This window comes from Scyliorhinus canicula, chromosome 5 (assembly GCF_902713615.1).
Source record: "Scyliorhinus canicula chromosome 5, sScyCan1.1, whole genome shotgun sequence".
In the NCBI taxonomy this organism is placed as follows: domain Eukaryota; kingdom Metazoa; phylum Chordata; class Chondrichthyes; order Carcharhiniformes; family Scyliorhinidae; genus Scyliorhinus; species Scyliorhinus canicula.
Genome location: NC_052150.1, coordinates 127,834,764 through 127,856,670, shown reverse-complemented (window position 1 = coordinate 127,856,670; position 21,907 = coordinate 127,834,764). Strand labels below are relative to the sequence as shown.

General features: G+C 44.9%; 1 protein-coding gene across 2 annotated transcripts in view; it reads right to left on the bottom strand.

Annotated features, from left to right (window-relative positions):
- si:ch211-197h24.6 overlaps positions 1 to 21,907 on the bottom strand; it is a 170,279-nt gene that overhangs the window by 112,648 nt on the left and 35,724 nt on the right. For both annotated transcript variants that reach the window (XM_038797610.1, XM_038797611.1), the window contains exons 8-9: positions 7,886 to 7,952; positions 5,969 to 6,040 (exon numbers count right to left, since the gene is read on the bottom strand). In XM_038797610.1, coding sequence (XP_038653538.1) covers positions 5,969 to 6,040; positions 7,886 to 7,952 — 139 coding nt within the window. The remainder of the gene's footprint in view (positions 1 to 5,968; positions 6,041 to 7,885; positions 7,953 to 21,907) is intronic.

Sequence of the window (21,907 nt, the reverse complement as noted above, 5' to 3'; positions counted from 1 at the left end):
TTAGTATGGCCAACCCACCTAACCTGCACATCTTTGGACTGTGGGAGGACACCAGAGCACCCGGAGGAAACCCATGCAGACACAGGGAGAACGTGCAGACTCTACACAGGCAGTGACCCAAGCCGGAATCGAACCTGGGATCTTGGAGCTGTGAAGCAACTGTGCTAACCACTGTGCTGCCCGCACCCAGTTTCCCAAAGATTGTCGACTCAGTTCTCCCCCAGTTTATGCCCCTTAGAGATGTCCTCAGCCACTTCTGGGGTCTCGAAGTAGTACTCCCGGCCTTCAAACCTCACCCATAATTTTTCCAGATGAGCACCCCAAACCTGATCCACCACCGGTACAACACCGCCATGGCCTTGTTGAACCCTGCCCGCCGTTTTGTAAAGTCCACTCCAATGTCCTGATATATTCGGACCCTAAAACCCTCCCATTCGCAGGTGGGTTTCTCCCTGGCCAGGTCTCCCACCGTATTTTGCTGGATTTGAAAACCAGAGGACATGCCACTCCTGGGGGAAACTACTTCTCCGACCTTCAACTCCCTCTTTTCATTGAGGTTCCGCCCAATATCGGGTAAAAAGAGCCCTTTCCTATGCTTTCGAGCAGGAGCTGTCCTGTGTGCGACCACTCACATCATGGCCGCCGCCTGAGGTCTCCACAGCAACGTCAATCTGCACATCTTTGGACTGAGGAGGAAACCGGAGCAGCCGGAGGAAATCCACGCAGTCACGAGGAGAATATGCAAACTCCACATAAGACAGTCACCGAAGACCAGAATTCAACCTGGGTCCCTGGCACTGTAAGACAGCAGTGCTAACCACTGCCACTTTGTCACATCTTGCAGGACACGTCTCCTGCTACAGCTCTCTGGAAGCCTGTGTTTCGGGTCTGAATAGGCAGCTGGGGACAGCGTGGGGTATCCACAGGGCATTGTGGATAGCACGTATAGAGAGGTGGTCACAACGCAGCCTCAGACTTCACAGGCAAGAAAAGAATGGGTAACCACCAGGCAGATAGATGATTAGGCAGGCAGTGCAGGAATCTCCTCCGGCCATTCCCCTGCAAAACAGATATACCACTTTGGATACTGTTGAGGGGAACGGCTTCTCAGGGGAAAGCTGCAATAGCCAAATTCATTGCACCACGGTTGGCTCTGCGGCACAGGGGCGGAGTAAAATCGGAGGGAACACAATAGTTATAGGGGAATTCAATTGTAGGGGTCTCGTAGTACTCCCGGCCTTCAAACCTCACCCATAATTTTGCCAGATGAGCACCCCAAACCTGATCCACCACCGGCACAACACCGCCATGGCCTTGTTGAACCCTGCCCGCCGTTTTGTAAAGTCCACTCCAATGTCCTGATATATTCGGAGGTGGGTTTTTCCCTGGACAGGTCTCCCACCGTATTTTGCTGGATTTGAAAACCAGAGGACATGCCACTCCTGGGGGAAACTACTTCTCCGACCTTCAACTCCCTCTTTTCATTGAAGTTCCGCCCAATATCGGGTAAAAAGAGCCCTTTCCTATGCTTTCGAGCAGGAGCTGCCCTGTGTGCGACCACTCACATCATGGCCGCAGCCTGAGGTCTCCACAGCAACGTCAATCTGCACATCTTTGGACTGAGGAGGAAACCGGAGCAGCCGGAGGAAATCCACGCAGTCACGGGGAGAATATGCAAACTCCACATAAGACAGTCACCGAAGACCGGAATTCAACCTGGGTCCCTGGCACTGTAAGACAGCAGTGCTAACCACTGCCACTACGTCACCCCTTGCAGGACACGTCTCCTGCTACAGCTCTCTGGAAGCCTGTGTTTCGGGTCTGAATAGGCAGCTGGGGACAGCGTGGGGCATCCACAGGGTGGATAGCATTGTGGATAGCACGTATAGAGAGGTGGTCACAACGCAGCCTCAGACTTCACAGGCAAGAAAAGAATGGGTAACTACCAGGCAGATAGATGATTAGACAGGCAGTGCGGGAAGCTCCTCCGGCCATTCCCCTGCAAAACAGATATACCACTTTGGATACTGTTGAGGGGAACGGCTTCTCAGGGGAAAGCAGCAATAGCCAAATTCATTGCACCACGGTTGGCTCTGCGGCACAGGGGTGGAGTAAAATCGGAGGGAACACAATAGTTACAGGGGAATTCAATTGTAGGGGGGGAATAGATAGGAGTTTCTGTGGCCGCAAACAAGATTCCAGGATGGTGTGCTTCCATCCTGGTGCTCAATAATGTCTTGGAGCGGTTACAGACATTCTGGAGGGTGAACAGCTAGTGATTGTACACATTAATTCAAACATACGTTTAAAAAAAAGGATGAGGTCCTAAAAGCATAACATAAGGAGTTAGGAAATAAGTTGAAAGGTAGGATCTCAAACGGTAGTGGTCTCAGGATTACTACCAGTGCTAAGTGCCAGTCAGAGTAGACCGAGCAGGATACAATGGATGAAAAGAGATGATGCGAAGGGGAGGGTTTCAAGTTCCTGAGACATTCAGATCAGTTCTGGGGGAGGTGAGACCAGTACAGCCTGGATCACTTACAGTTGGGCAAGGCCAAGACTGATGCCCTCGGGCAAATATCTGCTAGTGTGGCTGCGGAGGGTTCAAACTAGAATGGTAAGGGGATGGGAATCGAAGCAGGGGGCAGCACGGTAGCATTGTGGCTAGCACAACTGCTTCACAGCTCCAGGGTCCCAGGTTCAATTCCAGCTAGGGTCGCTGTCTGTGCGGAGTCTGCACATCCTCCCCGTGTGTGCGTGGGTTTCCTCCGGGTGCTCCGGTTTCCTCCCACAGTCCAAAGATGTGCAGGTTAGGTGGATTGGTCATGCTAAATTGCCCTTAGTGTTGAGTGGGGTTACTGGGTTATGGGAATAGGGTGGAGGTGTTGACCTTGGGTAGGGTGCTCTTTCCAAGAGCCGGTGCAGACTCGATGGGCCGAATGGCCTCCTTCTGCACTGTAAATTCTATGACAAATTAAACAGGGTGAAAGAGAAGTGAAACATTGAGAGTACTCGAAGAATAGCAAATAGAAAAAATGGTAGAGAGGATAATAAAGGGCGAGGGGCAAACAGGGCCACGGAACAAAGAAAAGCTAGGATGATTAAAAATGGAAAAAGGGCAAGCATTTGCATCTTAATGCATAATACATTCAGAATAAGGTAGAAGAACTGAGGTAAATTGAGGTAAATGGATGGATATAATAATAATCACTTATTGTCACAAGTAGGCTTCAATGAAGTTACTGTGAAAAACCCCTAGTTGCCACATTCCGGTGCCTGTTCGGGGTGGCCGGTGCAGGAATTGAACCCGCGCTGCTGCCTTGTTCTGCATTACAAGCCAGCTATTTAGCCCAATGTGCTAAACCAACCCCATAGCTATTACAGAGACATGGTTACATGGAGTTCAAAGCTGGGGGGACGAAATATTCAGGGATGTTTCACCTTTTTGAAAGACAGGGAGGAAGGAAAAGGTGGTGAGGTAGCACTGAAATGAGGACAGTTGTGAGAGATGCTCTAAACTCAGATTATAGAGAGTCATTTGTGTGGAGGTGAAAAATAGCAAGGGAAAGATGACATTGGTAGGGATAGTGTATAGACCCCAAAATAGCAGCCGCACTGCATGAAATCAACAAATTGGAGCATGTAAAAGAATAGAGTAGAATTATCGGTAACTTTAACCTTCATGTTGATTTGAGTTAATCAAACTGGTATGGGTAGCTATAACAACAAATTCACAGACTGCATTTAGGATAGTTCCCTAGAGCAATATGTCATGGAGGCAACCAAGGGAACAGGCTATCTTGGATCTGGTAATGGGTAATGAGGCAGGTTTAATAAGTGACCTCAGGGCGGCATGTGGCGCACTCGTTAGCACTGGGACTGAGGCGCTGAGGACGCGGGTTCGAATCCCGGCCCTGGGTCGGTGTCCGTGTGGAGTTTGCACATTCTGCCGTTGTCAGCGTGGGTTTCACCCCCACGACCCAAAGATGTGCAGGTTAGGTGGATTGGCAACACTAAATTGCTCCTAAAAGTGGGGAAAAAATAATTAGGTACTCTAAATTTATAAACAATAAATAAATAAATGACCGGAGAGTAAAAGATGCCCACAGAAGTAGTATTCAAAACAGGATAGAATTTAATATTCGGTTTGAGTGAGAAACTTGGGTCAGAAACAACTGTGCTCAACTTATATAAAGGGAATCACAATGAATGAGGACAGAGTTGGTTAAAGTGGACTGGGTGGATAGAATAGTAAGACAGTGAATAAGCACTGGCAGACATTTAAGGAGGTAATACATGACTATCAGCAAAAACATATCTCAATAAGGAGGAAAGATTCTAAGAGAGGGATAAACCAACCATTGCCTAACCAAGGAAGTTATGGAGAGTATTTAAGTTGAGTGATTGCTCCGAAGACTGGGATAAATTCAGAATCCAGAAAAGGACCACTAAAAAGATAATAAAGAGAGAAAATAAACTGCAAGGACAAACTAGTGAAGAATATAAAAACTGACAATAAGAACTTCTTTAAACATATAAAAGGAAGTTAGGACAAAGTGAACACAGGTCCCTTAGAAAATAAATCTGGGGAGATGGTCACGGCAGAGGAATTGAACAGATATATTACGTCAGTCTTCATGGTGGAAGATACTTCGAACATCCTATTAATAATAAATATGGCGGAGCAATTAAATACCATGACTAGAGAAGTGGCATTCGACAAACTAATGGGGCTAAAGGCAGTTAAATCACCTGCCCTCATGGCTTGTATCCTAGGATTCTAAAAGAAGTAGCTACAGAGATGGTGGATGCATTGGTTGTAATTTTCCAAAACTCATTGGATTCTGGAGAAGTACTAGAGGATTGCAAAACTGCCAATGTGACACCCCTATTCAAAAAGGGAGGGAGGCAAATAGCGGGTAACTATAGGCGATTAGCCTAACATCTATTGTTGGAAAGATGTTGGAATTTTTCTAAGGAAGTAATAGCAGCATTTTGAAAATCATAATCTGCACACCAAATTGGCAGAGGAAAACAAATCTACCAGCGAGTTCAAGGTCTCTCAACAGGATGGGAATGTTGAAAATACGTGATGGCCTGCAAAGGATAGGCAAAATGCAAGAGTAATCATATATAGCACCTTACTTCACGCGGGCAAAGACCTTAAGACATACGAGCAGAAATAGGCCATTCAGCATATCAATTGTCAGTCAATGAGATCATGACTGATTTGATTTTTAAAATATTCACTCATAGGGTGGGCGTCGCTGGCTGGGCAAGCATTTATTGCCCAACCTTGAAGGCATTTAAGAGTCAACCACATTGCTGTGTGTTTAGAGTCACATGTAGGCCACACCAGGTAAGGATAATAGATTTCCTTCCCTAAAGGACAGTTTTTACGACAATCCAACAATGGTTTCATGGTCAGCTTTAGACTTTTAATTCCAGATCAGTTTTTTATCAAATTCAAATTTCACCATCTGCCATGGTGGGATTTTAACTTGGGTCCCCAGAGCATTACTCTGGGTCTCTGGATTACTAGTCCAGCAACAATAGCACTGCGCAACTGCCTCCCCTCAACTCCACTTTCCCACCTTCTCCCCATAAACCCTCAAATCCCTTACCTGATTAAAAATCGGTCTATCTCAACATTAAACATACTACCCAACCTCTACTTTAAAGAATTCTACAGATTCACTGCTCCCATGGAAAAATTCCTCCTCGTCTGTTTTAAATGGACAGCCCCTTATTCTGAGATTATTCCCTCTGGTCCAAGGCTCTCTCATAAGAAAAAACAACCTCTCAGCATCCTGCACTGAGGAACAAACTGTATTCTGAAATACAATAGCCATTTTCTTGTGGTACAAATGAATAAACCTCCAACATAAGAGTCAAATGGGTTTCAAAAGATGATCCCCATCAATGAATAGGAAGAAAAGAATGATGAATAAATCTAACAGATGTTTACCTGTGACTGGTTCAATATCTGTACTTGGAGCAGTTTCAGATTTCTGCACTTTACATTCTGGCTCTGCAGCAGCTGAAACATGGAACCAGAAAGCTTCAGTCAAAATCGATTGATGAGAAAAGTACAGAACCAAACATGACACTCCATTGTTTTTAAATGGTTAGGATTTTCCAGTGGACTTTTCTTGTACTTTTTCATCCTTAGTCTGAAATATCCATGAACAGCGTAATGTGCTCTACTCCAAGTCTAGCTTCAGATAAATATATATTGGAGAAAGATTAGAGAGGAGCTAAGTATTTTTTCCACCTGCAGTGATGGGAGGTCTGACGCTCACAGCCTGAAAAAGTGGTCAATGCAGAAACACTCACTGTATTTAAAAAACATTGAGGGAACAGGAGGATTGACTAGCACGGTGCATTTGAAACGGTCAACATAGTTTTTTTTTCAAAGCTTTTGACAAGATCCCACATGGCAGGCCATCAGAAAATTAAAAGGAACATAGTATTTGAATACTATTTTTATTATGGCTTTATAATTTTTTTCTTACTGGATCAAGAAAATATTTATTCTATGGTGTTTTCCAGCTCGCACACTTTATGGTTAGGCATTCTAACTTCATTACATATCACAAAATACAGAAATGACTTGGTCTTAATTATTCCAGACTGGTGAGGTTACAATGTTTAAGTCAACCGTGTATAGAAAACCGTGTATACAAAACGTTTTAACATTTGAAAAACATTATAAGGAATAGGACATAGAATACAGCAAATCAAAGCAAGTCTTCAAAAATAACAATAAAAGCCAGGCCAAATTTTCATTTGGGAAGATATATAGAGCTTGATCCAGTGGCCGCGTTGCACACGAGCGAGAGCACAAGGCGGCTGATGACTCCCGGGTGAAGCCTCCACTGGGCTTCCCGGCAACCTCCACGCCCCGCGAGATACACCCAAGTCACACGATGCATCGGAAACGGCACTCGCTAATGTAGCTTTTAAACCTACTTAAGGCCTCCCTACCCAGGATCTACCAGCCTCCCCAGGGAGGCTGCAGCCTGACACCAATTAGTACTGGTCCATAAGAACGTGGACCAGGCGGAACGCCACCCGGGGGTCTCCCGGGCCATTGGAGATGCCTGGGTGGTCAGGGTCAATGCAGGATGGCCCCCCTCCCCGGGCCTTCCCCAGGAATATGTGCACCTTGGCACTGCCACCCTGGCACTGCCAAGATGGAAGAATGGCAATTCAATGCTGGAAGGAGCACCACCTGGATACCAGGGTGGCACTGCCAAGGCTCAGGGCCCTAGGGGGGCCATGCCCATGAAAGGAGGATGACGGGGGAATTGTAGGTGGGGGTGTGCCAGACAGGTAAGTCTGGGAGGTGGTGGTGGTGACAGGTGGGAGTCCTGGAAAGGGGTGGGGTGTGCAGTAACAGGTGGGGGCCTGAAGAGGGCCCACCCCCCTTGCACACGGATCCCATAGCAGGGTGTCCTCTTTGGAGGAGTGGGGGGTAGCGCCCATGTGTATAGGGGGTGACAATTTCCATGGGTATGGGGGACCCACAAGCTCAATTAGAGATCGGGGCACCAATTAAAAATGGAGGCCCGATCTCGGAGTTCAACTCCCCAGTGCTTAAAAAAATACTCAGTGTGGGCTAACCCAGTGAGAAACTCCGCAGGGCCTAAAAAAGTGACTAAGTGTCATTTGATCGAGGTGGGGAACTACCTGCAGAGCCAACGGGAAGCTCCCGGACAAACCTGCCACAAATGAACTTAGAAATGTTTCTATTGAATTCCGCCCATAGCAACCAATCATTTGGCAGTTGGATGGACGTTATTGTGCAGGTACTACAAAAACGGAATCCACAATGCCCAATTTTGATGGTTTTTAACAGAAAATAACTGTGCCAATAACTTACATTGCTCTGCAACTCTTTTTACAGCAGTTTTTTCATTCATCTCGGTATCATTTTTCTCTAGGACAACCTGAAATTCAAAATATAATCAATAGCTTAATTCAGAAAACATTTTTCCCTACAATAGACAAATCCATTGCAAAACTCTTTAAAATGTTTCACGTTTTTACCACAACATGTCAACCTGGTGAAGCTACAATATAGGACCCCTTGCATGCTAAACAGCTGAAGAAGTATGCACCAGACAGAGCTAAGCAATTCCACAACCACCGGATTAGATCGAAGCCCTGCAGTCCTGCCACAACCAGCCATAAATGGTGGTGGACAATTAAAATAACTGGAGGAGGAGGTTCTACAAATATCCCAACCTCAATGATGGGGAGTCCCCGCACATCAGTGCAAAAGACAAGGCTTAAGCATTTGCAGTGATTTTCAGCCAGAAATGCCGTGTGGATGATCCAACTTGGTTTCCTGTTGTGATCCTGACCCCAAATTACTGTCCGTGTGAAGTTTGCACATTCTCCCCGTGTATGCATGGGTTTCACCCCCACACCCAAAGATGTACCTGGTAGGTGGATTAAAAAAACAAAGGCTATGGCTCTGACAACATAATAATCTTTATTAGTGTCACAAGTAAGTTACTGTGAAAAACCCCTATTTGCCACATTCTAACGCCTGTTCGGGTACACGGAGGGAGCATTCAGAATGTCCAAATCACCTAACAGCACATCTTCGCCGGAGCGAGGTGACTTCTTGCAAGCTGTGCCCAGTATACCCTCTAATTCTATCTTTTACTCTCGTTCTATGCTTCTAAAACTTCATTCTAACTCTTTTAAACTCTCTAACAATGTTCTAATTCGATTATTATACAGATTTAGCGATCTTTAGGATCTTGAGAGACACCTGAAACTGACAACCTGAAATCGACCCGGACCAGCCAACCACGCGTGGGCAGCTGCCGGAGCTGCAATCCCAGGCCTGGGAATACCCCTACAGCGGCAGCCAGAGACCAGGAAAACGCCCAAGAAGCCATGGTCTTTTACTGTGCAAGCTCCCAGAGACCTAGAAAATACCACAGTAGCCAGGACCATGACTCTGCTGCTCTCCCAACGACCAGACCAGACGCACCCCCCCACCCACTCCCAACGCCACAGATCCAGAGAGCTGCGACCCCCTGCAAGCCCCAAACACTCCCTCCACTGCCCCCCCTCACCCCCCCCAACAGTTGCCCCACACTCCAAAAATCAACTCCCACAGCCTAACAATCACTAACACTGCTCTTTTAAATTTACTTGCAGGTCTAGAGATCCTCCGTCCTCTTATCTGGAAAGGACCCTGCAGACCCCAACACACAGACCCAGCCAGCGTCTCATCTGCAACCGCGATCCCAGAGACATCATCCATTTACCGGCCTTCACCCCATCCACGCTGGAGCGTGGTCTGGACATCCACCGACCTGTGAAGACACACCGCAGCCCGACAGTGACCCAGAACACTCGACCGCACAGACCCACCTACCGACACAGCAACCACAAGCAAAGCAACAAATCCTCCATCCACACACCGACCAGAGTGAATAACATCATTGGACACAACTATTCCCTTTACACTGCATACTCTCACCGTCTCCCAGGCTCTAAAAGCAGTAACTCCAGGAAGCGTGGAAAACATGCAGGCCTTCAGGTGAGAGTGAAACCACGCGGCCCCAAAGCCCCTCTGCCTAGCTTACTCCTAGCTAATGAGCTAATGTCCAATCTCTAGAAAACAAGCTAGACGAACTTTAAGCCAGACTCGCTTTTCAAAGCGAACTAAGGGACTGCTGTGTGCTCTGTTTCACGGAGGCATGGCTCACTCCTGCTTCACAGGACTGTACCCTACAACCAGAGGGGTTCTCAATTCACTGAATGGACCAAGGGCGGCCTCAGGCAAGGCAAGGGGAGATGGGGTCTGCCTCCTAAATCAACATCTCCTGATACCAAGATGTAGCAAAACTGGCGAGTTTCTGCTCCCCGGATCTAGAATACCTGACGCTAAAGTGCCTCCCCTAATACCTTCGGTGGGAGTTCAGCTCCATTATCCTGACGGCAGTTTACATCCCACCCCATGCAAACATGAAAATCGCACTGGACAAAATATTCACCACCACAAGTAGCCTTGAAACGAAACATCCCGGGGCCTCGTTCATTGTAGCTCGGGACTTCAATCAGTCCAAGCTCAAGAGCGTACTACCAAATTACCACCAACACGTGACCACAAATATCAAACATGCCTACCGCTCTGTCGCCCACCCACATTTTGGCAAATCTGACCACAAGGCTGTGCTCCTGCTCCCGGCTTATAAGCAAAAACTGAAGTGGGAGAATCCGTCAAAGAAAGTCGTGCATTGTTGGTCTGAGGAATCGGATGATCTCCTACGTGACTGCTTAGAGTCAGCGAACTGGTCAGTATTTTAAAACTCTGCCACCAGCCTGAACTAGTACGCCACTACAGTAACTGACTTCATTAGTAAGTGTGTAGAAGACTGTGTGCCAAAGAAGCAAATCCACATGTTTCCCAACCGGAAACCCTGGATGAACAGGGATATCCACTGCTTGCTGAAGTCTAGGTCTGAAGCGTTCAAGTCAGGCGACCCTGAGCTCCACAAGAAAACCAGATATGATCTAAAGAAATCCATCAAAGATGCCAAAAGACAGTACCAGACCAAGCTCGAGTCCCAGGCTGGCAACACGATCCCAGCCGTCTATGGCAAGGTCTGCAAGACATAACGGGCGACAAGATGAAGGCATACAAGATCGCCGGCTCCAATGCACGCCTCCCTGATGAGCTCAACGCATTCTATGCCCGCTTTGAGCCAGAGGTCAGCGAGAGCGAGCCCTCCACCCCAGAAGCCGCGGTTGAACTTGTATCTGAGATCACCACTGCAGATGTCAGAGCAGCGTTCTCGAAGGTCAACCCGAAAGCCACTCGCCCGGATGCGGTACCCGGACGAGAACTCAGGTCTTGCGCGGAACAGCTGGCAGGGATAGACATCTTCAACCTCTCTTTACAACAATCGGAGGTCCCTATTTGCTTCAAGACGACAATCATCATCCCCGTACCAAAAAAGGTCAAGCAGCGTGCCTTAATGACTATCGCCCAGTGGCTCTGACATACATCATCATGAAGTGCTTCGAAAGATTAGTCATGGCATGAATCAACTCCATTCTCCCGGATTGCCTTGATCCACTACAGTTCGTCTACCTCTGCAACAGGTCCACAGTAGACGCCATCTCCATGGCCCTGCACTCTACCCTGGAACACCGAGATAACAAAGACACCTATGTCATACTCCTATTTATAGACTACAGCTCAGCCTTCAACACCATCATTCCTACGAAACTCATCTCCAAACTCCGTGGCCTTCGCCTCAGCTCCTCCCTCTGTGACTGGATCTTGAACGTTCTAACCCACAGGCCACAATCAGTAAAGATAGGCAACAACACCTCCTCCACAATCATCCTCAACACCGGTGCCCCACAAGGCTGTCTCCTCAGCCCCCTCCTATACTCCTTATACACCCATGACTGTGTGGCCAAATTCCCCTCCAACTCGATTTTTAAATTTGCTGATGACACCACCTTAGTGGGTCGGATTTCAAACAATGAAAAATGAAAAACGCTGATTGTCACAAGTAGGCTTCAATGAAGTTACTGTGAAAAGCCCCTAGTCGCCACATTCCGGCGCCTGCTTGGGGAGGCTGTCACGGGAATGACGAGATAAGAGTACAGGAATGAGATAGCGAATCTGGTGAACTGGTGCGACGACAATAATCTCTCCCTCAATGTCAATAAAACGAAGGAGATTGTCATCGACTTCAGAAAGTGTAGTGGAGAACATGCCCCTGTCTACATCAATGGGAATGAAGTAGAAAGGGTAGAGAGCTTCAAGGTTTTAGATGTACAGATCACCAACAGCCTGCCCTGGTACCCCCATGCCGACACTATAGTTAAGAAGGCCCACCAACAACTCTACTTTCTCAGAAGACTAAGGAAATTTGGCATGTCAGCTACGACCCTCACCAACTTCTACAGATGCACCATAGAAAGCATTCTTTCTGGTTGTATCACAGCTTGGTATGGAGCCTGCTCTGCCCAACACCACAGGAAACTACAAAAGCGCGTGAATGAAGCCCAGTCCATCACGCAAACCAGCCTCCCATCCATTGACTCTATAATTCCCGCTGCCTCAGAAAGGCAGCCAGCATAATTAAGGACCCCACGCACCCCGGACATACTCTCTTCCACCTTCTTCCGTCAGGAAAAAGATACCAAAGTTTGAGGTCACGTACCAACCGACTCAAGAACAGCTTCTTCCCTACTGCCACAAGACCTTTGAATGGACCTACCTCGTATTAAGTTGTTTTTTTCTCTACACCTTGCTATAACTGTAACATTATATTCTGCAGTCTCTCCTTCCTCCCTATGTACGGTATGCATTGTTTGTACAGCATGCAAGAAACAATGCTTTTCACGGTTTACTAATACATGTGACAGTAATAAATCAAATCAAATCTTCGGGACTTGTGGGAGGAAACTGGAGCACCCGGAGGAAACCGACGCAGTCACAGGGAGAACGTGCAGACTCCGAACAGACAGTGACCCAAGCCGGGAATCGAACCTGGGAGTCTGGCACTGTGAAGCAACTGTGCTAACCACTGTGCTACCATGTCACCCATAGTACTGCAGATTTGTACTCAAGAACTAGCCGTGCCCTAGAAAAGCCGTTCCAATACAACCTGGCATTTAACCAACAATATGGAAATTTGCCCAAGTATGACTGGTCCACAAAACAAAAGACTAATCCAACCATGCCAATTACCACCCCAGTCTAATCCCAGTTTCAGCAAAGTGATAGAAAGTGTCATCGACAGTGATAGCAAGTGACACTTACTCAGCAATAACCTGCTCATTGATGCTGTTTGAGTTCCACCAGGTCACTCAGCTGTTGACCTCATTACAGCTTTGGTCCAAAAATGGACAAAAGATCCCTCTACACCACAGGCAGCATTTGAAATTTGTGGCATCAAAGAGCCCTAGCATAATGAAAATCAATAAGAATCTGGTGGGAAAGTCTCCATTAGTTGGAATCATACCAGACACAAAAGAAGATGATTGCAGTTTTTCAAGGTCAATCATCTCAGTCCTAGGATCTCACTACAGAGGTTGCTCAAACTAGTGTCGTAGGCACAACGATCTTCAGCTGTTTCATGAATGACTTTCCCTCGAACATAAAGTCAGAAGCAGGATGTTCATGAATGATTGCAAAATGTTCCAACACCATTTGACACTCCTCAGATGCTGAAGCAGTCCCTGCCCATGGCAGCAAGCCCTGAACAATATTCAGGCTTTGCCTGATAAGTGGCAAGTACCATTCACGCTGCACAAGTGCCAAGCAATGAACATCTCCAACAAGAGAATCTAACAATCTTCCTGTAATTTAATGCATTACCATCATTGAATTCCCCCCCCCCCCCCCCCCACTTCCTTATCAACATCTTGGGGGTTACAATTGACCAAAAACTGAACTTGACAAGCCAGTGGCAAGGTGGTACAGTGGTTAGCACTGCTGCCTCACAGCGCCAGAGACCTGGGTTTGATTCCAGTCATAAGTGACTGTGTGGAGTTTGCATATTATTCCCATCTGCATGAGTTTCCTCCGAGTGCTAAGTAGGATTGACCATGCTAAATTACCCCATATTGTCTAAAGGTTAGGTGGCATTATGGGGATAGGTTGGGGATTGGGCCTAGGTAGAGAGCTCTTTTGGAGGATCAGTGCAGACTCGATGGGCCGAATGGCCTCCTTCTGCACTTGTAGGGATTCTATGAATTCCTTTTTTTAAATATTTTTATTCTCGGAATTTTCAACATTTATCATCAAATAAACAAGAAAACAAAAAAACAAATACAGTACCAATCCTCCAAACAGCATCCCATTCAGTATTGTTATGGGCCAGGGTTTAGAGAACCCCAAAGTGTAACATGGAGTTCACCTGATCCACAACTTTTAATAGATTGCGTTATGGGGAGCACACGGCCCACTCTACAGATGTGGTACAGCAGAAGTGGAAAAGTAATTTTTAAGCAAAACAATGTTTATTCTATGAACTCAAGTTAACCTTTTTAAAACATTCAGTGAACATCTTAGCAACCATTAATTCAAATACAACCCTCAAAGAATACAACACTAAGTAATCCTTTAAGCTTTCCTTTTAACACCTTTTACCAGAAGCACATCAGGTTAAAGTCACTATTGTTATTAGTTTTAAATCACCAGGATCGATTTACAGTCTTTAGATTACAGAGAGATTCATACATCTTTTGGCTGTGACTGCAGATATCTAGCTCTGAAAATGAAACTAAAACACACCCTGCAGCAAACAGCCCAAAACGAAAGTAAAAAGCTGGCAGGCAGCCCCGCTCCACCCACTCTCTGACATCACTGCAGCAGTCAACACCCATTTCTTAAAGGTACTCTCAATGACTCCTCCCCCTGAGAAAAAATAAATAAACCATCAACTTCAAGATGGTTTCATTTTTCACCTTTTCGCCATCCTTTAAGAAATGCACACAGTAAATATACCTTTTAACTTCAAAAAACACACGCAAACAAGTATAATAATAGTCCATTTTTGTTTGTTCCTCCAACTGAAATCCTTCTCAATTGACAGACTCTTTGAACAAGAAGGTCTCTGCACGATTCATCCATTCCCCTAAGCCTCGGCATTTCTCTTTAAAGTCAGATACTTAAGTTCAATTTGATCAAAGTCCCTTGTAATTCACCAACACAGAAGCATTGGTTATCACAGCTTTCAGGCAGTCAAATGCCTGTTGAAACTCGTTGTCCATTGAAACTTTCAACTTTTCTTCAGCAAGTCCATCAGCGGAGCAACCACGCTACAAAACGTTTGCACAAATGTTCGATCAAATCTACTCATACCAAGAAATCGCATTATTTCCCTTCGTCTCGAAGGTATCGGAAACTCCTCAATAACTGTTGGTTTCACATCCCATGTGACCATTCGACCCTGTCCGATTGTATGGCCAAGGAAAGTGACTTGGGCTTTTCCAAATTCAGTTTTGGCTAGGTTTACCACCAAACCCGCCTCCTGAAGTCGATCGAATAACTCCATCAGATGTTTTAAATACTCTTTCCCTGTCTGGCTGAAAATTACCAGATCGTCAATGTATACTGCACAATTAATTGGGTAATCCTGAAACGACTTTGTTCGTTAACCGGTGAAATGCAGCTGGGGCGTTTTTCATGCCAAATGGCATAACTTTGAAATGGTATATACCATCTGGAATCACAAAAGCCGAAATCTCCTTCACCCTTTCGGATAAAGGTACCTGCCAGTAACCTTTAAGTAAATCCAGTTTAGAAATAAAAGCCGATTGTCCCATTTTCTCAATGCAATCCTCCAAACGTCCTTGTAACTGCATTAACCTTTCTATAGTCCACACACAACCGTTGGGTACCGTCTGGATTAGGTACCATCACTATGGGTGAGCTCCATTGGCTGCAACCTACTTCAATTATGCCATTTTTAAGCATACTCTCAATCGCTTTATTAACCTGTGCCAATTTTAAAAGGTTAAGTCTGAAAGGATGCTGTTTAATTGGAACGGCATTTCCCACATCTACATCATGTTTAGCCATTTTAGTACTTCCCAATTTATCTCTACATACTTGTCCATGTGACTTCAATAACTCTTTCAGGTCAGTTCGTTTTTCCTCTGGAAGGTAACTCAACAATTTATCCCAATTTTTAAGAACATTCTCGTTTTCCAATTTAATTTGAGGCATGTCAAATTCACAGTCATCTGGATTTGGTTTGTCACTGAGTTAGAATCAATAAAACTTCCTCCTTTTTCTGTCCTTCCCTTTCAAAGTACCTTTTAAGCATATTCACATGACACACGGTGAGTCTTTCTTCTATCTGGTGTTTTTAACCACATAATTCACCTCACTTAATTTCCTTTCAATCTGATACGGTCCACAAAACCTAGCTTTTAAAGGTTCACCTACCACTGGGAACAATTGTTCCCTAAAATTTGACACGTAATCCAATAATGTAATTTCCGATTTCTCACTCACCAATTTTTCCTTAATCAATTTAAGTGGTCCTCTTACCTCATGACCAAATATTAGTTCAAAAGGACTAAATTTGGTTGACTCATTAGGTGCATCCCTAATTGCAAATAGTACGAATGGAATTCCTTTATCCCAATCCTCTGGATGATCGTGACAATAAGCCCTCAACATTGTCTTTTAATGTCTGATGCCACTTTTCTAACGCTCCCTGTGATTCTGGATGGTACGCGGTTGATTTAAATTGTTATATTCCTCAGCTATCCATAACGTCTTTGATTGACCTGGAGGTAAAATTTGATCCTTGATCCGATTGTATTTCTGTGGGTAGTCCATATCTAGTAAAGAATTTAAGTAATTCCTCCACAATCTTTTTAGCTGTAATATTACATTCTGGAATGGCCTCTGGAAACCTAGTAGACACATCCATTATAGTCAAAAGATATTGATTCCCACTTTTTGTTTTAGGAAGCGGTCCTATGCAATCAATTAGGACCATTGTAAAATGCTGGAATGGGTATTAGGGGCGCTGGTTTTATCACTGCTTGAGGTTTCCCTATCACTTGACATGTGTGACATGATTGACAAAATTTAACTACATCTTTATGTAGTCCAGGCCAATAAAACTGTTTTTGTATTTTAGCTTGAGTTTTCCTTATTCCCAAATGACCTCCCACTGGTACCTCATGTGCAACTCGCAACACCTCCTTTCTATACCCTACCGGCAATACTACTTGATGAACTTCTGCCCACTTTTCATCCACCTGCATATGTAAAGGTCTCCATTTTCTCATCAAGACATCACTTTTACGGTAATAACACTCTGGTATGCACCGTATATGCTTTCTGAACTAAAAATATCCACCTCATCCTCCACCTGTTCTTGTTCTTTTTCAACCATCTGATCAAAAATAGTTTCTGATAATTGCACTTCAACTTCATTTTCACTCTTTGATTTCTCTTCTCGCCTTAATCTTTGACTTTGTGACCTTGTTACTTCACAAACCGGAAAAATCACAGGATATTCATCCTTCAACACATCAGTTGTCTGGATTTTCCCCTGGCTTATCAACCACAGTAGGTATCACTACCACCTGCAATCCAGCTATATCATTACCCAAGATAAACTGTATTCCTGGACAAGATAGTTTCTCTATTACTCCTACTACCACTTCACCATCTTCACTGGATTTTCCAGCCTTACATAATTGAACACTATTGCTCTCACCCTGAATTCCACATATTACCACCTTTTCTGGCAACATTCTTCCCAAACTACATCACTCCTCATCTCTTACCATTAAAGATTGACTAGCTCCAGTAGCTCTTAGAATTGTGACTTCTTTACCTGCTCCTCCTGATACACGAGTAAACTTTACCCACACAAATAAATTCTTTAAAGACATCTGCCACCTTATCAATCACCTCTTGATCAGGCTGTACAATCTTTTGCGCCTCCTTCGCTTCACTTGGGCTTTCCTTTTTCACCTTAACAAACCCCACTGTCTTATCCTGTTTTACCACATCAGCCTTCCCAGTGCTTTTCTTCAACCACCACCACTGACTTTACATGGCCTAGTTTATTACAGTGAAAACATGTGAAACTTTTCATTTCTTTTCCAGCCTCCTGGATTTCCGTTTTAATCTGAGGTACACGCTCCTCATTATCTCCCATCAGATTACCTTTACTTTTACCACTTGTGTATTTCTCATGACCCCAGTTTCTATCCCTCAAAGGCTGAAACTGATGTCAAAAACCAAGCTTTGATTTATGAACTAATTCATAATCATCCGCCATTTCTGCTGCTAACCTCGCAGTTTTAACCCTCTGCTCTTTCACACGAGTTCTCACTACATCAGGAATTGAATTTTTAACCGCCTCCAAAATTATAATTTCTGACAAAGCTTCAAACGTTTGGTCTATTTGCAAAGCCCTTATCCACCTATCAAAATTACTCTGTTTGAGCCTTCCAAACTCCATGCATGTTTGACCAAATTCTTTCCTTAAATTTCTAAACATTTGTCTGTAGGCTTCAGGCACTAGTTCATATGCACCCAAGATGGATTTTTTCACCTCCTCACACGACCTAGATACCTCCTCCGGTAGTGGTGCAAACACTTCACTAGCCCTACCTATCAGCTTTGTTTGAATCAGTAATACCCACATGTCCTCTGGCCATTTCATTTGTTTAGCCACCTTCTCAAATGAAATGAAAAAGGCTTCTACGTCCTTCTCATCAAACCTTGGTAATGCTTGGACATATTTAAATAGATCCCCACCAAACCTTCACTATGATACTCTTTCTCGCTATCCTCATCACTATCATCCAACTGCACGTTTCCCTTTACGTCTGCCAATTTTAACTGACTGTCATGTTGCATGGCCATTTTCTGAAGTTCAAACTTTCTCTCTATCTTTTTCCCTGATCTGTATCTCCCTTTCTCTTTCTTTTTGTTCTGCTAGGACTATTTATTTTCTTCTTTCTTCTCTCTCTCTTTCTTTTTCCTCTCTATCTCTTTCTTATTCAAGCTGCTTTAATTCTCTCCTGTTTAAGTTGTAACTGAATTTTTGCCATTTTCAATGCGTCAAACTGTATCTCAGGCAACTTTAAATGCATAGCCACCGCCGTAATTACCTCATCTTTTCGCATTTTGTCAGGTAATGTTAACTGCAATGTTTTTGCCAAATCTAACAGTCTGCTTTTGGTCTCTGTCCGTAAGGTAGTGTGTGTGACCATCTGCACCCCCAAAAACTTCACTGACTCTGAAAGAGCCATTGTCTACAACACTCGCCCTACTTAAACTAGAATACCACACTTAAAAAGCAACCATAATATTCTCACCCCTCACTGTCTTTAAGTTCAAAAAGGCAATCCAATAGATAGACTTTTATCCCTCTCGAGCCCCCAATTTGTTATAGGCCAGGGTTTAGAGAACCCCAAAGTGTATCATGGAGTTCACCTGACCCACAACTTTTAATAGATTGCGGTATGGGGAGCACACGGCCCACTCTACAGGTGTGGTACAGCAGAAATGGAAAAGTATTTTTAAAAGCAAAATAATGTTTATTATATGAACTCAAGTTAACCTTTTTAAAACAAACAGTGAACATCTTAGCAACCATTAATTCAAATACAACCCCCAAAGAATACAACACCAAGTAATCCTTTAAGCTTTCCTTTTAACACCTTTTACCAGAAGCACATAAGGTTAAAGTCATTATTGTTATTAGTTTTAAATCATCAGGATCGATTTAGCACACAGGGCTAAATTGCTGGCTTTTAAAGCAGACCAAGGCAGGCCAGCAGCACGGTTCGATTCCCGTACAAGACTCCCCAAACATGCGCCGGAATGTGGCAACTAGGGGCTTTTCACAGTAACTTAATTTGACAATAAGCGATTTCATTGCATTTACAGTCTTTAGCTTACAGAGAGAGATTCATACACCTTCTGGCTGTGACTGCAGCTATCCAGCTCTGAAAACAAAACTAAAACACACCCTGCAGCAAACAGCCTAAAACAAAAGTAAAAAGCTGACAGGCAGCCCAGCTCCACCCACTCTCTGACATCACTGCAGCAGTCAACACCCATTTCTTAAAGGTACTCACTACAGATATTTATATACACACCCATTTATAAATACCCATTTCTTAAAGGTACTCTCATGACAGTATGCAGGCCAAAACATCACCCGTACATTCCATGAAAAAAAGAAAATTATCAATCAGTAAACAGTGTACTCAAGAATAATAACCTCGGGGTGGCATGGTGGAGCAGTGGTTAGCACTGCTGCCTCATGGCACCGAGGATCCAGGCTTGCTACCAGCCCCGGGTCAATGTCCGTGTGGAGTTTACACATTCTCCCAGTGTTCGCGTAGGTCTCATCCCCAAAACCCAAAGATGTGCAGGCTCAGTGGATTGGCCACACTAAATTGCCCCTTAAGTGGAAAAAAAGAATTGGGTACTCTAAATTTATTTTAAAAAAGAACAATAACCCTTAATGTTCGATGGCAACTAATTCTCAAAAGTGCATAATAAACAGTCCCCATGAATTGTAGAACCCTTCCTTCATCCCCCTCAGCTCAAAGTTCACCTTCGAGAGTCAGAAATTCCAGTCTAATATTAGACGTCAGGTGCCTGTCCTTCACAAATCCCGTCTGATCCTCCCCGGTTACCTCCGGGACACAATCCTCTATTCGGGTGGCCAAGATCCTTGCCAGGAATTTAGCATCCACATTCAAAAGGGCCTGTACGATTCACAGCTCTCCGGGTCCTTGTCTCGCTTCAGGATGAGAGAGATTGATGCCTATGATAACGTTGGGGGAAGCACTCCCAGCTCCTTGGACTCATTCAAAGCCTTGGCCAGAAGCGACCCAAGTAGCTCAGAAAACATTTTATAAAATTCCATTGGGAATCCATCAGGTCCCAGGGCCTTACATCACCCCCAATCCGTCTATTACCTCCCCGAGCCCAACTGGACCCTCCAGGGATTCCACCAGCTCATCTGCCTTCGGGAGCTCTAGCCTCTCCAGGAATTGATTCATACCCTCCTCCCCAACCGGGGGTTCCGATTCTCATAATCGACTACAGAATTCACGGAACACGTCATTAACCTTCCCTGGGTCCATCACTATCTGCCTCATATCCTTTATTTTCCCGATTTCCCTCGCCGCCTCCTGCTAGCCTTCTCCCCATATTCATATATTGCCCATTTTATCCTCCTCAGCTGTCCCTCCGCCTTGCCTGTGGTAAGGAGCCCAAATTCCATTTGGAGTCTGACGCTCCTTTAGGAGCTCCTCATTCGGATACTCCGCTCATCTCCTGTCCACCTGTAAGATTTCTCCTACCAACCTGTCCAGCTCTGCCTGTTCAATCTTCTCCCTATGGGCCCCGAATCTAACTACATTCCCCTCTAATAACTGCCTTCAATGCCTCCCATACCACCCCGTGTCATTTTTGTTTACATATCCCCGACTGGCCACCCTCACAGATCTCAAAGTCGACTAACAGTCCTGCATCTAATCTCCACTGCGGGCGCTGGGACTTTCCTGTGCTTACCCGGCATTCTATGCAATGTGACGCGTGATTTGACACCACAACTGCTGAGTATTCAGTGTCCTCCAACCCCGCCAACAGTGTTTTATCCAATACAAAGAAATCTATCCTGGAGTATGCCTTGTGGCCTCTCGAAGTTCCACGGATCAACCCCCCAATACGCTCCATGAACCCCCGCAGTTCTTTTGCAATTGCTGATATCTTCCCTGGCCTAGTACTCGACTGGTCCATCCTCGGATCTAAGACATTGTTGAAGTCACCCCCTATAACCAACCGGTGCGGGTCAAGGTCCGGGATCTTTCCCAGCACGTTCCCGACAAACGTAGAAAGCAAACAAGCAATCCCCCAAGGTTGGGGAGCAGAGGCCCACCCCTCCTCCATTTACAACATCTTAAATCAGTCACATCACCTTCAACCAGAGCCGAAAACAATAGAAAAAACATCAAGCAGGTGAAGAAAAAAAAACGTTTTTTAAAGCAAAAACTCAAACATCTTTTCTTTTTTCTTTCCCCTCTAGAACATCACAACATAAAAACTCTTTTACTATTCCTCAGTACATACAGCAGAGGATCAAAATCAAACCAATCCGAGATATCCTTCTTTTCCCGAACCCCGCAACTTAAGTTACAGTGAAAGACTGAGATTTTTAAAATCTAAAACAACACAAAACCTTTAACTCAGCCCACTACCATCTAGATTTTAAAATCATTATGCATCTACCAGATTATTGTCCTTCATGAAAACCGCCACTTCCTCTGGCGAGCCAAAATATAGTTCCCGGTTCTCGTAGGTCACCCAAAGACGGACTGGGTAGAGCAGTCCAAATTTTATTCCCTTCACATA